This window comes from Amphiprion ocellaris, chromosome 10 (genome assembly GCF_022539595.1).
Source record: "Amphiprion ocellaris isolate individual 3 ecotype Okinawa chromosome 10, ASM2253959v1, whole genome shotgun sequence".
Lineage (NCBI taxonomy): Eukaryota > Metazoa > Chordata > Actinopteri > Pomacentridae > Amphiprion > Amphiprion ocellaris.
Genome location: NC_072775.1, coordinates 12664686 through 12680729, shown reverse-complemented (window position 1 = coordinate 12680729; position 16044 = coordinate 12664686). Strand labels below are relative to the sequence as shown.

Sequence of the window (16044 nt, the reverse complement as noted above, 5' to 3'; positions counted from 1 at the left end):
CACAGTTGACACTGTGGGTGTTGTATTAAGTGCAGTAGAGAAGCTGAACCAAACCATAGATGGTCAAACAAGTCTAAGGGTAGAAAAGGAGACATTATTGCAGCATTATGCCCTCTGCTGGGCACAGTAAAGGTTGCCCTAAACCATTTCTGAAACATCACATGTACACTTCTTGAAAATCATACTTGTACCAGCACAGAACTCCAGCTTTAAGAATTTGTTTATTGATTCCTCAGTTTCGTAAACCTGGCATTACAGAATTACAGCACAATTCACACAACTAATGCCTGATGGGCAGAAAATTTCTATTTACAAGGGTTATTTATGACAGGCAGAGAGGGAGGGAGGAGGAGAGGACCGATATGTGTTCCTAAGTAATCGGCAAGTAGCTGTAGCAAAACACAATAAATAAAGTAACAAAAAAAAACAACAAACAAGTCAAATGTGAACAAATGTGATAAGAATGACTTTTTAATGAAGTGTTCAGAGTATTCAGTTTACTTCCCAGAAACACTCCCTGTTTGAAGCTAGAGCATAAAAACTAGCAGACATGTTTGACAGCACAGGCGCTTTTTTGGCTCTAAATTTATTGTTAAGACCTCTTAGGAAAGAACAATTAGCAAGACTCCCTTTAGAAACTGTACATTCACACACCCAAGTACAGTCCTTGCGTTACAAACTCTCAGAAGGAATGTGTGTTGCCGATTTTTGCGCGGAGAGAAAAAAACCCCAACTGCTTTTACACTACTAAGTCTTAAAAGTTATATAACTGATATGAAAAGACAAACAAACTTCCCAGCAAAGCCACATAGACATGATAAGAGGTTCTTACACTGGAATGTTTAACTTTCCTCATGAGGAAGCATCTTAGACTTTGCACATTGTGCACTGTAAACACACATTTTCCTTTTTTTCATTTAAAAGCTGGGACAGTTAGAGCAACTGAATACTACTGAACATCTCTTTAAAAAGCTGAGTGCAGGATGCACTGCATAATCTAGGAAGAACACTACCTTAAAAATAAGTTATAAATAATACAAAATAAATAATTTACGTGGCAAAACTATTTGTGCATGCCTCAGCGCATTTGTGAATGCATGACTTACAGAAGGTTTGTACTGAATACACAAGCAGATGAGTCCCTTAACCGTAGCATCAGAGAGAGAAATAAGACTCATAATTTGACATTTAACATGCTTCAAAACGTCATAATCCGCCAAAAATAAAGACAAAAAGATCATCTACAAAGACGGAAGAGACTATCTGGAATTTGATGGACATGACAGGTCTGTACTGCACCAGTGCTCACACTGAATCACATGCCTTTCTAGTGAGTGCATGTTGCACATTGTATGCATTGAATGAAAGTTAATACAATGTGAAGGGGCCACGGGCTTAACATCTGAAACCTTTAGCCCTATTTGGAACCTCCAAGTACCGAAACTGTAGGACAGATGGGCTTTAAATTCAGACAACAGCTCATACAAATAACAATCCAGCCAACCAGAATCAGTTAAAAACATCAACAACATGCACCTCTCACTAAAGCACAGGTCGGAATCCAGTATCCCCAAATCATCCCTATTATTAATATGTTTATTTTCTATGTATATATATATATATATATATTAAATATGCATTTTTTAAAATGCATACTTATTGACTTTTCAACATTTATACACTCGTATCCTTGTATTTTGTTGGATTCTTTAAAAAACAATAACAAAAAAGTAAAAAAAAACAAGACTAAAAATCTAAAATCTAGTAGCCCAGAGGCTCCGCTGCTCCTGATACTGGACCAACCAAGCGACTGATGCTGCCATTCAATTTTCCTAATAAAAACTCTGACAAGGGCCCCACATTAATTATGTAACAATAAATATGTGACTCCACTAGAAAACTGATATGCACCACTTTTGCTATTCCTCCAATTAAACAGACAAAAAAACTCTCCAACAACCCTGTTTGGACTTCAAGCTTGGGCCAAAATTATCTGCAACCGCAACACTGGGACTGTTCAAACACACACTTGACCAGCTCAGAAACATAAAAAAAAGAAACTATCCACTGCTACAAACATATTTTTAGTGGGACTAAAAGTAGAACATTTGCAAATGATTGGAATCCATTTAGGTCTGAGGTGTTAGTGCTGAGTGGGAGGAGGATATCGCTCCGTCATAACCCAGTTACACACACGTCAATAAGGAATGATGTCGTTTTAGCCTTTCATGGCCTTTTTTTTTTAAACTCTGCTAAGATACAGCATAGTGTGTATGCTTTTGTGTGTACATACAGTAAAAGCATACAAGTATGAAAGAAAGATTATTTGGGATTGTATCTCTGTTAAATGTTCTTCACCCCTCTGACTAAATGAGCACCATCACATAATCTCTGTATCACTGAAATGAATAAAAGCTTTAAGATGGTATTCCTGAAAACACCACGTCTTTGGGGGAGGAGGAGTCACCTCGTGTGGATGCTGCAGTGAGAGGGGTGGAGAATTCAAGCAGCCAGTGTGTCACTGAATGGCAGTGTTTCAATGCGTAGTAAAGTTGTGTATGTACATATGAAAAAGAAAAAGAAAGCAAACTAAAAAAACCCTAGAAAGGTGTGTGGATTTCAGGACAGCGGTGTATGTGTGTGTGTGTGTGTTTGTGTATTGTGTTGGTTGTGTTCAGCAAGCACAATCCTGATGGGACCTCTGAGGCTGCTCGCTGAGCTGTGGCCCCTGTTTGGCTCCAGTGACGGTCGGGTCGTTGTTGTCCAGACTCTCCGCCATCCTCTCGCAGATGATGTCTACCAGCCGCTCGAAGGTCTGCTTCACGTTGATGTTGTCTTTAGCACTCGCTTCAAAGTGCTCAAAACCTGCCAGGAGAGAGTGAGACACAAGCTACGGTGACGCTTATCGTTTCAATGTGAAGCTTGTCCACCTAATCCACTTATCATGTCAGGATGTATCGAGGCTGCTGTCAGACAGGCAGCTCACACCTGGTGAATTTTCCCTTCGTATCAAATTAAACAGAATATTAAGTCTTCCTCCCTTTATCATAGATGAGCTGATACTGAGTCTGTTATGTGTAATGAAGCTTATACACGAGATCGATAAGGAAGATCTGTTCACCACGGTTTGTCTTTATTAATCTATGGTAAATATGAGTCAGTCCTGCTGCTCCGTTCTCTTCCTCACATCTGCTTTGTCATGCTGTTGAAATCACTTAATTCTTAATCTTAACGTCAGTACTCCCTGAGCCAATCAGCTTCTGTGCTTTAAATCCATTGTAATTGTGCCACTCTGCTTTTCAGATCATCCATTAGGACTGTCGCTATCCATTATTTTCACTGTCATTTATTCTGTTGGTTATTTTCTTGATTATTTGATCAGTTGTTAGGTCTCCAAAAATGGTGAAAAAATGTCCATCAGTGTTTTCGAAAGTCCAAGATGACAATGTCAAATGTCTTGTTTTATCCACAATGCAAACATATTCAGTGCTCCTGACATTAGGAAGAAAAGAAATGTGAAACTACTCAAAATTCAGACGCTTCAGTCTGAAAATTTAGACATTTCTCCCCTTAAATAATTACTCAAACTGATAAATCCATTAGCAAAATATTTGGAGATAAATTTAACAGCCAACAAATAGATCAAATGCTGCAGCCTTGTTGTCAAGTGAATGAAATTTCCTCCTCCAATCAGTTTCTAATACCTTTATCTAGTGCTAATTCTTATTAAAGTCTATCCACCGAAATACTTCATTTTGTATGCTTGTGTTGCTGCAATAAATATTACACCTAACTTGTCTAAATAAGCCTCTACTAGGCCCGTTTGCACCTCTTCACATGGAATCGTAGTGACTGAAGAGCTGGTTATCACATCTCTATGACATATGCTGTTGGCTAAGAATCATGGTAGCGCAACTCTCTGGCATTGTTGCCTCTGATTTACAGAAACTTTAGCTTGTACTGCTAAAACATGACTTTCAAACACAACAAAATAATGTAACATATCGAGCTGAAAGCATCACAATGGCATAAGAGTGCACCACAGATGATAAACAAGGTGTGCTTACAAAACTACAACTTCAAAAACAAAAGCAGAGTTTAATCAAAATCTGTGCATCCGAATGTAATTCAATTCTAATGAGAGACAGATAAACATACAGAGTGGTACAACAACAGAGACGTGCTATCCAGTTCTCGTTATGACCAGCTGACTTACCCAACTGTTCTGACAGCTGCCGGCCCCTCTCTGTAGCTACCACTCGCTCATCCTCCATATCACACTTGTTCCCCACCAAGAGGACCTGAGCGTTGTCCCACGAGTATGTCTTGATCTGGGTCGACCTGTTAGAAGATACATGGTGATCAACACACAAGCACCTTTTGTTTCTTAGATGTTAAAGTTGTTGTTTTTTTAACATATTGTGAAGACTTGTGCGCTGGTTATGATGACGTGAATGAAACTAATAATGACTCTATACGAGGTGTGATCAAAACATTACAAGACTGTGACCACAAAGATCTAAATCAATACCTAATTTTGCAGCCGTAGAACATTTCGATCACATCATGTGACACTGTGTAGTTTGTTTTAAATGTGTAGACGTGGGCTTTGTGCAATACAATCATGTCTAACAGTGTTAAAGGATCATGAGCGATTGTGATACTGGGATATGTGCAAGAGTGTTAAAAGGAGCATGTATAGGGTAATTATATGTAATGTAGACAGGAATATGTGCAATAGTGATTGTATAGGCTAATTGTTGCTTTCTTCATTTTCTTCATTAACCTCTTCCTTGAAATGATTGACACAGAGAGTTCTCTTTTACGTGTGTGACAACTTTCGCCGTCGCAGCACGGTACAGTGAAAAGACCGTGTTGCCCCGTCAGCCATCGTTTATACTCTCATTCACGTCAAAGAAACAACAATGTCTTCTTTGTGGGTAATGACAGAACACGAGAGCGCCCTCTACAGCAAAACTGCATACACTCTGATTTTCTTATAAATAACCATGAAATTGAATCTAACACATATGAAATGTAACATTTCCTTATAACCAAAAAATACAAATCCATGAATATATCAAAAAATTAATATATAAACTGATCATTCAAGAAACATGTAAACCTTATAAAATGGTGCTTACAGTGATGAAGAGAAATGTGCAATACAGTTATGTGTAGTAGTGTCAGAGGCATATATGTAGTGGAATCTTATCTTATAGTGACAGAGGGGTTTGTGTAGTATAGCAATGTGCTATACTGATAGAGGGATATGTGCAATAAGCATACATAGCAAAGAGATATTTGCAATATAATCATGTTTACATGTTAGTTAATTACTGCTTGATAGCTGCCTCGGTCCCCTAGCTTTTGTCTGTTATGTGCACTACGTGTTATCGCTTGTTGCTTGTTTTTCTTTTTTGTACATCTTTGTTCAGTTATGATATTATGTTATTTGTAATTTCTTTATTTATAATCTGCCAATGGGACACGAGATGGAAATTAGCCGTACAGCTACAATCTCTCATATTTACAAGGAAATGTACATTAATGCAAAATGTCCCATTTTAAAAATAAAATAAACATTAAACAACAAGCACAAGTAACTAAAACAGTATAACTTTAAGTTAAACTCAGTGCAGTTGTCTAAACCTGTTACAACTGTTACTGTACATTTATTCTGCTTTGCTTTTTTCTGGTTCAATGTCAACCTACAGAACTTATCTGTCGTGCAGACATGCAGTTAGACAAAGCAACAGACGGTTTTAAACATTACTATTGTTTCCACATGCAAATACGTTACTTAGATAATTAGACTGTCTGACTACTCCTGCGGTTCCGCTATATGTCAAGTTCCAGATCTCAAGACTTCAAATGATGGATAAACTGTACTAATAAACAGCAGGAAAGCTGGAGGAAATTAAGAGGAAATAAGATTGCAGCTTGTTAAGTCACCATCTTCATGCACACAGACACACTCAGCTGTTCCTCACCAGTCTTGTACAGCGTTGAAGGACTCCTCATTGGTGATGTCATACATGAGGATGAAGCCCATGGCTCCCCTGTAGTAGGCCGTGGTGATTGTCCTGTAGCGCTCCTGCCCAGCTGTATCCTAAACACACATAAGAAAAGATTGAGTTTTTACTTTGGATATGCTTTTAAGTATGTACAGTATTATATTCAGAAGAGGATGGGTCTGAAAATAAAATGAAAACAGAGCCAGAAGCATACCCAGCACCTGCAAAGAATTTATGCTTGTGGATTCGCATCCTGATGAATGCCTAGCGCTAACATTCAGCTAAACTCTCATGAGCATTACGTATTCTTCTGGTGTCACATATAATAAGCAATTGGTCCCAGGGTCGGGCTTTATGGCGCATGTTAAGTATGCTTCAAGGGTATTGCCATTACACAGCAAATGAAATGATTCTGGGGACTGAGGAGGCCAGGTCTAACACAGCTGGTAATCATTACAGATGCACCATAAGATGGCCCGCATTAGTCACAGTGGTGATGGGCATGAAAAACATGGATTTTTAAAAACCCCAGTCAGCAGGTAGTAAGGACATTTTGAACAATCAAATCAAATAGTTTGTAAGTTTGTTGAAATGTAGCGCTAAATGAGCTGATTGGACAATCAACAGAAAGTTAGCTGCTGACTATTCTGATAACTGACTTATTTTCCACTTACCACTGTTTTACATCACTGTAAACTGAATGTGTTTAGGTTTTAATTGCTGAGACACAACAAAACAACTGAAGACGTCATCTTGGACATCGGGAAACTGGAACGACAATTACTTGGAAAAACAATGAGTAGGATAATATTAAAGAAAATAACTGTTAGTTGAAGTCATTACACAGCTGCTGCAACCTAGACTTTTTTTTAGAATTTTGAAAAGACATTAACAAATACAAGCATTGCAGACTCATTTTTTATAAATCTCAAGTGATAGCTATTCATCTGACTGTTGTAATATTTCTCTTCTGTTTAAGGTTGTGTGTACACTGCATCACTGTTTCATGCAGGAAAATATGAATATGAGATTCTAAACACCCATTCTAGTAATTACGTAATGAAAGGTAATACAAATAATGGTAGCCTTCTCCACCTGTTACAGCCTTTCCTCTGCAGAGGAACCAGAGTGGTTCAGAGACATTTACACCGGCAGACTTCAAAGGAAAGCCAGGGGAACCACCAGAGACCCCTCACACTCAGGACACTCTCTTATCACTCTCCCCTCAGGAAGACAGTAGGGCTGGACCCGAACATCCGACTATTCGGTCGTTGTGGTGGTATCCGAATATTTATTTTGAGATCCAAACACTCGGAGAGAAGACAAAGGTACTATTTGGCTGACTAGAGTCCAGTCTGGCCCACTTGGATGGTGGAAACAAAAATGTGACCGCTATCCTGAGCTTGCATTAGCAGCCAAATACTGCCTGTGCTTTACGATCACTTTCAATCCATCGGAGCGCATTTTCTTGAAGGCTGACTACATTGTGAATAAAACCAGGAGTTCAGTTGCCCGAAAATGAAGATATGCTCATCTTCCTGGCACATAACATGGAGAGAGTGTAGGTAGGCTACTGAAATATCCGTTCATGTAAATGTATGTCACTGTTTTGCACTACCTCTATTATATATATTGTTAATATAATTCATTAGGTAAATGTGTCATTTTCTAAATTAGTATTTCATTAGTATTTGACGAGACGAATATTCGGAGCCCACAAATTGCTATTCGGACCAGGCCTAGAAGCCAGTTCAGGACACTTGGAGTTAAAACCAACAGACCCAAAAACAGCTTTTATCCACAGGCTGTCAAATGTCTTCTCCCTATACCATGAATGATAATATGACATGCCTAAAAGTGCAATATTCAGGTTTAGGTGTAATTCAAACTGTTTTCATATTGTATATTTGCTCTTATATTTTGGTTGTATATATTTTAGTCTCTGTCTAATATTGCCTAATATAGTTTATTTTCATTGATGCTATATGGAGAGTGCTAAACTGATTTTTTTTTTGTAACAGTGACAATAAAGACCTATTCTATTTTCCAGGTACCTGACTGTGAACAGCAAAGGTCAGGGCAGCACTGCTGAATGCATTACACTGATATGCACAAAGCAACAAACAAAGTAAGGCAAATTCTCACTTTCATTTGTCAGCTTTGCACAAATGTCAGCTACAGAAAAGCAATCCTGCAGGTGATTCACTTTCTTTCCTAAATAGTTTCCCACATTTCTTTTTTCCTCCCCTGAGACCTGTTCTAGAAACCACTAGACCATCTGTACCTACAAACTCATGGATGCAAGTCCTCACCCAGATCTGTAGCTTTATTCTCTTGTCGTTCCTGTAGATGGTCTTGACCTTGAAGTCGATGCCCACTGTGCTGACAAAGGCCGGCGTGAAGGAGTCGTCTGCGTAGCGGAAAAGGAAGGAAGTCTTTCCTACACTGCTGTTGCCAATGATAAGGATTTTAAACATGTAGTCAAAGTTCTGGTCCGTGGACTCCTTCTGTCCGTACGTGGCATTTGCAGACGCCATCTATGTGAGAACAGAAATCACACAGTTATCAGTTAGTATAAAGATGCTTGAGAAAAATGCACACTCCAATTTACACAGGGTGGGGCAAACAATAGAATTACAAGCAAATACAACAGCACTACCACCACAAATCAGTGTAGCATAACAGCTTCTTTATGGTCTCTGCAAAAATTAAACATTACATTAACTTCACAATGACAAAATTTTGTTCACAGTATCGGATTCCATTAGCTATTGCATGTTATGTTCACATAATGCATTCACCTCCTGTATTTACAGTGTCAGACACAATTCCTTTGCCACTAGCTGAAACATTTTGCTGTAGAGAAACTGTGAACAAGAACAAAGGATATACAGCCTCCTTATAAAACTTCAAAATCTTGGTTCAGTTATGGCAAATAATAACAGACTAACTTGTATATTTTACTCCACTGTGTTTGTGCATTTTCAACTATTTTCTAGATGACAAAACATTTTAAGGATGTTTTACAAATCACATTGTAAGTAGATTTAATGAAAAGACCACAAGAAGGAAACTACTGACAAAGAGGAAAGCCAAATCAAACTGATATCAGCTACGAACATCCTCTAAAGCTAAGCTTTGGCTGACAAATCCTTTCAGTGAGAAATAACATCAACACCTCTGTAACAAAGAAAATTTAAACACATGTAGCCAAAAGGACAAAATGATTGCACTATTATGGCATTATGTCTGTTTGAAAGGTGTAACATGAAACATCAAACAATAATATTAAATAGAGCTGTACCAATTAATCAATTAGTTGACATTTTGTTTCATTAGCGTTAACCAATTTGATAACAATTAGCAGTTTTTTTCCCAAGAAAAAAAAAAGGAAAAATTCTGAGATTACAGCTTCTTAAAATTAAATGTTTTCTTCATTCTTTATTTTTTTATGACAGTAAATGGAATATGTTTGAGTTGTGGGCAAACAAGACATTTGCAGACATCATCTTGGGCTTTAGGAAACACTGACTGACATTTTCTTTTTCTTCTTTTTTTTTTTTTTTTTTTTTTTTACCATTTTCTGGCATTTCATAGACCAAACAACTAATCAGATAATTGAATCTTTACTGGAAGTTATTGTTACGCTGTGCAGAGTTCTAGCAATGGACTGATGAAAAAAGTTTTCATTTCAAAGCATTCTCACATCTTTTTCACTACAGACAGCATGTATGTATCAGTTGGGCTTAACAGCTGACTAATATCAATGATTGTATGATTGTTTTTTTTTGAGTTTTAGTTGGTTTGTTCTCTTTGAACCCCATGAAACACATTATGACAGGCAGGTGCAATATCTGTTAAAATTACGAGGCTTATGCACAAAAAATTCAAATACAGATCATGATTATTTACACCAACAGAGGCAGAACACCTAAATACATATGTCAATGTTAAAACTACCTCAAGTATATGCGTGATGGTGTTAAATAATGCCAGTATCGTGTGCTGTATGAGGTCTAAATGGTTCCCAAACATACTCATTGACTTAATTTCCCCACAACGGAATAAACCTATTTCGCCAAGAGGCTGTGCTACAACAACCAACCAATATATAACAGGTTTTAATTTCATGACAATAACACATGTCAGCTCTGCACACCTCCACCTCATACAAGATAAGAGGACGGAAGTATCAGGGCTTAGCAGGCTAAGCATCAGCTAAACTGCCTATCCTTTCCCATCCAGGGAGGGCTGGGAACCTCGGTGGAGCGCCTGGCCGGCCAGCCAATTATGAATGGCCATATGGCTGGCCAGAATTTGCCTCGTAGACGCCTGTAAATTAGCGATACAGAAAATATGTAGTGTCCTTTGACTGTTTTTGAACACAACATGTTTTGAATTCAAACGGCCTGAACCACATCAGCGGAGCTTAGCTTTATAGTGATTATTTAGCTCCCTGAAATTGACAGCCTGCTTCACGTTAGCTGGAGAAAAACATAAAAAAATGCATCACAAGCCGCTTTGTTACATGGCAAATACCACCTCAGATAAAGGTAAAACGACTGTTAAAGAAACTAATATTGATAAAAAAACGGCAGTTCAGCCAGAGAAAATACACACAGTTAGGCTAGCATCGCTACCTTTAATGCTAGCGCAGCACAGTTACCGTTACCAGTATTTAAATGTGGCAGCAGGAGCTAGCTAAGCATCCCAGCTATGTCAAATGAAGGTTACTCTTGCTTATTTACGACTAAATTTTCTATCTAAATCAGACACCTTGGCACATACAGATGACCCACATGCTATCTGTTGCTACTGTTACACTCACACTGGCCGGCAAAGACAAATAAGCGCAGGGTTTACCGTGAAATATGTGTTTTTTCCTCGGCTTCACTGCAGCGGCTAACACAGCGCCCAGCTTTGCACCTGCAGTAGCTCGTGCGCGTCTTGATTGGCAGCTCCGGCATAAGCGTTTACCATAGACAGAGTGTAAGAATGATTGACAGGACGGCCGGCCAATCAGAGCACAGATCCGACCCGACTCACTCCACAAGCCCCGCCTCCCATTCTTTAAATCATGAGATTTTGATTCAGAATTACTGGATTTTTGGACTCACTGGGTTTCTCTGTAAAATATGACAGTGTAAGGTCTTAAAGTTACTATGCGAAGTGGCATAATGCGACTTTTGTTGTGAAATGGCCATATATAAATAAAACTGAATTAAAGTGAATAAATACATTCAACTTATGGCCTTGGTTTTTTGTGTTGTGTTCACTTTGGCTTTACTTAATCATTGCCTGAGTTCCTTACACTGATCTAATCTATTTATATGTACATGTGTATGTCTATGACCATAAAATATTGTGTTTTATATGTTAGTATAAATAGGGATTTATTGTCAAAGTGATAAAAGAATGTAAATTTTATTTAAAGAGAAGTTTAAAAATGGGCCAGGACTTAAGAATGAACATCAGCGGTGGAAAAGGCACACAGATCTTTACATAGTTAGTAAAATTACCCCATAAATACTCTGTTACATGTAACACAGAGAAGGCTCTTATACTTATAGATGCTACAACACTGGATTACTATAAACACAGATGCATTAACACATTGCAGCCTTGTAATGCTGTAGCTATAAAAAATAAATAAATTCTAATTATTAGTATGTTAATATATTAGTATTATTATTAGTGCGTAGTTATGTTACACTACTTGAAATCAATAATTTTACAGAATATTTCCTGTTTAATAGATTTTTCTGTACTTTTGAAATACACAAAAGAATAAATAAAAAATAAATAAAATAAAAATCTAAAGAAAATGTGCGCGTTGAATGTCAAATAATGTAAAAATGAAAATAAAAATAAGCTATAACTGTGAATAATTATAAAATTTCACTTTAAAAAAGAAAATAGATCACATTTTTATCACATTAAGACTTTAGATTGTTGTAATTTCACAAATGCTTTATCTTTTATTTGATAGATGAAACTATTGTATTCTGTTTTATATGTAATTATAAATACTTCTGAAAATAGATTACTCCTTTCTTATTTCCTCTTTTGTAATTATTATTGCATTTGTTATACACATTACCAGTGTCATTCTGTGTCATAAAAGTGATCAATATTTAATTGAATGACCATTATTATTATTATTATTATTATTATTATTATTATTATTATTATTATTATTATTATTATTATTATTATTATTATTATTATTATTATTATTATTATTGTTGTTGTTGTTATTATTTAAGTATTTTTATTAATCATTGAAACTAATTATGTTGCTTTTTATGGGAAGGAAAGCATGTATGTCTAGAATTGATTCAGAATAAAAATATCTAGTTATTAACACATGGCTATCTCTACTTATAATTTATCATTCAGTGTTCCTGTTGAAGCAGAGAACAAGACATGACAGAGTGAGGAGTTTTTCCTTTATTTGCAAGGCATACAGTTCTAGTTGGAGAGAGGGCAAACACACCCACAGTTAAACAGCAGAGTTTGGATTGTCAAAGCTGCAGCGTCTCAGTTCACGACCCATATTCATAAAATCTCCAAGAACACAAATACCGGTCTAGAAAGACTGTTGAGGCTGTGTGACTGTATCATCTTTACCGTGAATCAAAGAAGTCTCAGATCACACTGCGAGATCCTTTTATGAATATGTGATCTGACCTTATTAGTGGAAACACAGGAAGACAGTAAAGAAGAGATGCTTCAGAAAACCAAGACTGAAATCTGTCACTCAACTATTTTTACACCGAGAAAAAACATGAAAATGAGTATTTTTGCTTATGTATAATGTTATTTGCACACATAACGAAATGAGAAGGAAAAAAGCTGAGTAATAGTTGAAATCTGTCCTGTTTGACTTTCTCACACATCAGCCTACACAAAGGTACTAAACCTCAGAAGAAAAGTCTACTTGTTTGTCATCGTTTCTGAAAGATAATATAGAAATAATAAATAAGTTGTACATAAAGTACTGTGAGGAAAATGTACAAAATCAAACAGTTAGTGACACGCAGAGACACAGACTGAATCTTTGCATGTTGTGCTGGTTAAGATGCTGTTAAATAGTCCTTAGTGTTGAAGGCATCCTTGAGTGTTGGTCTGTTTGGTGCTGTTTATGGCTACAGAAAGGATTGCACATATTTTACTCCAGCATGTCAGTGAACACATCTGTGACCAGAAAAAAAAAATCCCAAGTTTGAAAAAAAAAAAAAAAAAAGTCTTCCAAAAAAAAGAGAAAAACTTTCAGCTCATTCACACATTAAAACACGACTGTTTCATGGTAATAAAATAAAACAAGTGTCTCCACAGGTTAAGTTTAGTAAGTAAGTACTCCATATACTCTTCGTATTGTTTGAATCCTGCAGCCAATGTCATGCAATTCAACAAAACACAATTTTTTGTACAGTCAATTACAAAAAGAACATCAACAACACAAAAAACAACTTCAGTCCCTCCAACATCCAACTTTTAGGAGCTGTACTGGTCCAGCCCGTGCAATTCAATTCAACCACCAGGCCATTTGTCAACAGAAAAACAGTGAAACAGTCACGTTACACATCTTCAACTGAACTGGAAGTGCAGAACTGTAAAAGTACCATACAAAGTGCTTTGGTTTATCTTAGCAAATACTTCAAAAAAGTTGACCCAGTCACTCACTCACACAAAAAACGCATCAATGTTTTAAGACAATATCAGTTTCAGTTACTGTTTGAGCCGGAGTTAGAAAAAAGAAACAGAGACACTAAGGTCAGATTGGCACACGGGGTGCTACAATCAACCAACTTTATCAGTCACTGATGGAAAGTAGCCAGTGGCAAAATGGAAATTACAGTACGGGTTGTGTCATGCTTGCTTGGCACTTGGTTTGTCATTGACTGTGTCCCTGTGAAGAGCAAAATATTGATCAATGAGAGGAAAAAGAGGAAAATGCTGGCACAGGAAACTGTCTCTTGGTAACCTACTGGGTTTTTACAGTTACAATGATGCTAAAATCTGTCTTTGCAACCCTTATGCTTCTAATAAAACACCCTCATGACTCTTTATGCAAGTAGATGTTACCAAAAGACCCCATTTCAGTAGATGGACGCTGTGTTTAACACGTTATTTAGTAACGATAAAGGATAGTGTGATGTATCTGTAGCTGTGCTGTAGCATTTAGTTTTTGCACGGTGTCTGTGCTGGTTGCTGTCTCTCACTCCACAGCCTCCAGTGTGTTCATGTTTTGGCTCGAGCCCTTAAAATCCACAACGAGGGCTAGCTGTGAACAAAAATTAAAATGTGGCAAACTTAAAGGCAAACTGATAAAAATCGGTGCCAAACATCAAAACGAGAAAAAGTGTGACTTCAGATTTAAAAAATAGACAAACAAAATAATCAAAAATGACCAACAAAACTAAAACATAACTGAAATTTGTGGTAGTCCTACCATTAAATACCTTGTGAATGTACTTTCCATATAGGCCAAAACCTTGCATATCATTTGCCTTGGTACCAGAACGTCAGTTCCATTTATGGACACTAGGAGGCACCATATGCACAGTCCAAACTGCTTTGGATGTAATTCCATGACTGCGTAACACTACACTGACACTGGCTCAGGTTTGTTGCTGACAATATCTTAGTGTAAGATTATAGAACTGGAAATAATACATCTGACAACATCAAAATAATATGTAGTGCCAGCTCATTCATTGCTATCTTCCTCCAGAACAGCTGCATGTTGAACGCAACTAAATAGGTTGTGCAACCACCTGAAAGTATGTGTACAATAACAGCGAAGAGTTACTGAAACATTTGCTACATTTAACGTTTCCTGCATAAAAACCATGCATAGTTCCTTTCTGCAATTACTTTGCTTCCACTGCTTTCAAGTCTGCTGTTGACTGTATCTTCATTTGTGTGCATGGATTAAAATAAAAGACAACAGAAAATAAATGAAAAAACAAAAACAAAAAAAGGCAGGCAAAACAGCATTGTCCCTGTAATTTGCAAGTTTGGCAAGAAGTCTTAAAAGACTTTGTTGTGTTTTCACGGTTCATCGTTCATCACTTCCTCACTTTCTTCACAAATACTCCAAAAGAGGAAGACAGTTCTGTTTTGAGTTGTAGCAGACCTTAGGCTGGTTGGTAGAAAAGGAAGGTTTTTTTTCAACTTCTCATTGTATCTGAAGAGCTTTAGCCATAGTTTGTCTGCATGAAAGACACAGAACACAAAGGTCTGGTCAGAAACCTGGTTTCCTGTCCTCACTAAAACAGTGACTCAGTCTGTCTCTCTCCAGTGCAAGTGACTGCTGTAAAAAACTGCAGACCCTCTTAATAACCCCCACAATCACCCGCACTCCTGTACACCCCACCCTGAGTCTTGCTATCACTCTGTTCAAGAAAAACAGAGGTGGTGGTGTTTGCTTGGCGTGGGAAAAGAGGAGTGGCAGAGGATGAGGCACCGAAATCAAGAAAAAATGAAACAGAAAAAGGCCAAAAGAAAAAGTACTTTTGACTGGTGCTATGTGCCGAGTCGGAAGCGTGCTACTCCAGAGATGCCTTCTTGGCCTGTCTCTCTGTCTTCTGCCATATCTTTCTCAGAGTCTAAAGAAAACGTCCTGCCTGAGTCACTAGTGAGCATTTTGGGAAGCCGTCGAGTCGAATCAGTTCTACTGGCTTCAGGCCCCCTACTGCTGCTGTAGCCCTCCTCTTCCTCAGGCGGACTTTCTGTATCAGATTCTCCTTCTTCTTCCAAGGTCAGCTCGAACTGAAACTTGTCGGCTGCAGAGGAGACGCCGCCTTCACTCAGAGCTGAGGCTTCCCCAGTGTTGGCTCCCTCCTCCAGACCCTCTGGGTTGGGTGAGGGGCTGTGGGGGATCATGCTCTGGTACCACTCTCTGTTGTCCTCCAGTGTGTCCAGGATCTCCTGAGCATCGGGGTGAACCAGGTCAGCCCACGTCTCCCACAGAGGATGAACGATGTAGTCGATGAAGCCCACCTGAAAGAGCGAAACAGAG

The 16044-nt window shown here is 37.8% G+C and overlaps 2 protein-coding genes across 8 annotated transcripts in view; both read right to left on the bottom strand.

Moving 5' to 3' along the window:
* Positions 1 to 202: 202 nt before the first annotated feature.
* Positions 203 to 11011, bottom strand: LOC111566870 (ras-related protein Rab-3A-like). Its single transcript, XM_023267677.3, has 5 exons — positions 10881 to 11011; positions 8330 to 8554; positions 5994 to 6112; positions 4217 to 4341; positions 203 to 2865 (listed from the first exon to the last, which is right to left on the bottom strand). Exons 2-5 carry the CDS (start codon positions 8552 to 8554, stop codon positions 2675 to 2677), a joined length of 660 nt encoding a protein of 219 aa, XP_023123445.1. The 5' UTR covers positions 10881 to 11011; the 3' UTR covers positions 203 to 2674.
* Positions 11012 to 12447: 1436 nt separating this feature from the next.
* The window catches only part of pde4ca (phosphodiesterase 4C, cAMP-specific a), a 58914-nt gene continuing 55317 nt past the window's right edge, over positions 12448 to 16044 (bottom strand). For all 7 annotated transcript variants that reach the window (XM_023267656.3, XM_035946982.2, XM_035946983.2 and 4 more), the window contains one exon: positions 12448 to 16025. In XM_023267656.3, coding sequence (XP_023123424.1) covers positions 15549 to 16025 — 477 coding nt within the window. In that variant the 3' untranslated portion in view covers positions 12448 to 15548. The remainder of the gene's footprint in view (positions 16026 to 16044) is intronic.

Bases quoted from the DNA above. Each gene is read 5' to 3' on its own strand.
- LOC111566870 (XM_023267677.3), bottom strand. From the start codon at position 8,554: ATGGCGTCTGCAAATGCCACGTACGGACAGAAGGAGTCCACGGACCAG. The intron at 4,342-5,993 runs GTGAGGAACAGC...ATCTTCTAACAG, and splicing joins TTCAACGCTGTACAAGACTG to GTCGACCCAGATCAAGACAT. The intron at 2,866-4,216 runs GTAAGTCAGCTG...CTCTCCTGGCAG, and splicing joins GCAGCTGTCAGAACAGTTGG to GTTTTGAGCACTTTGAAGCG.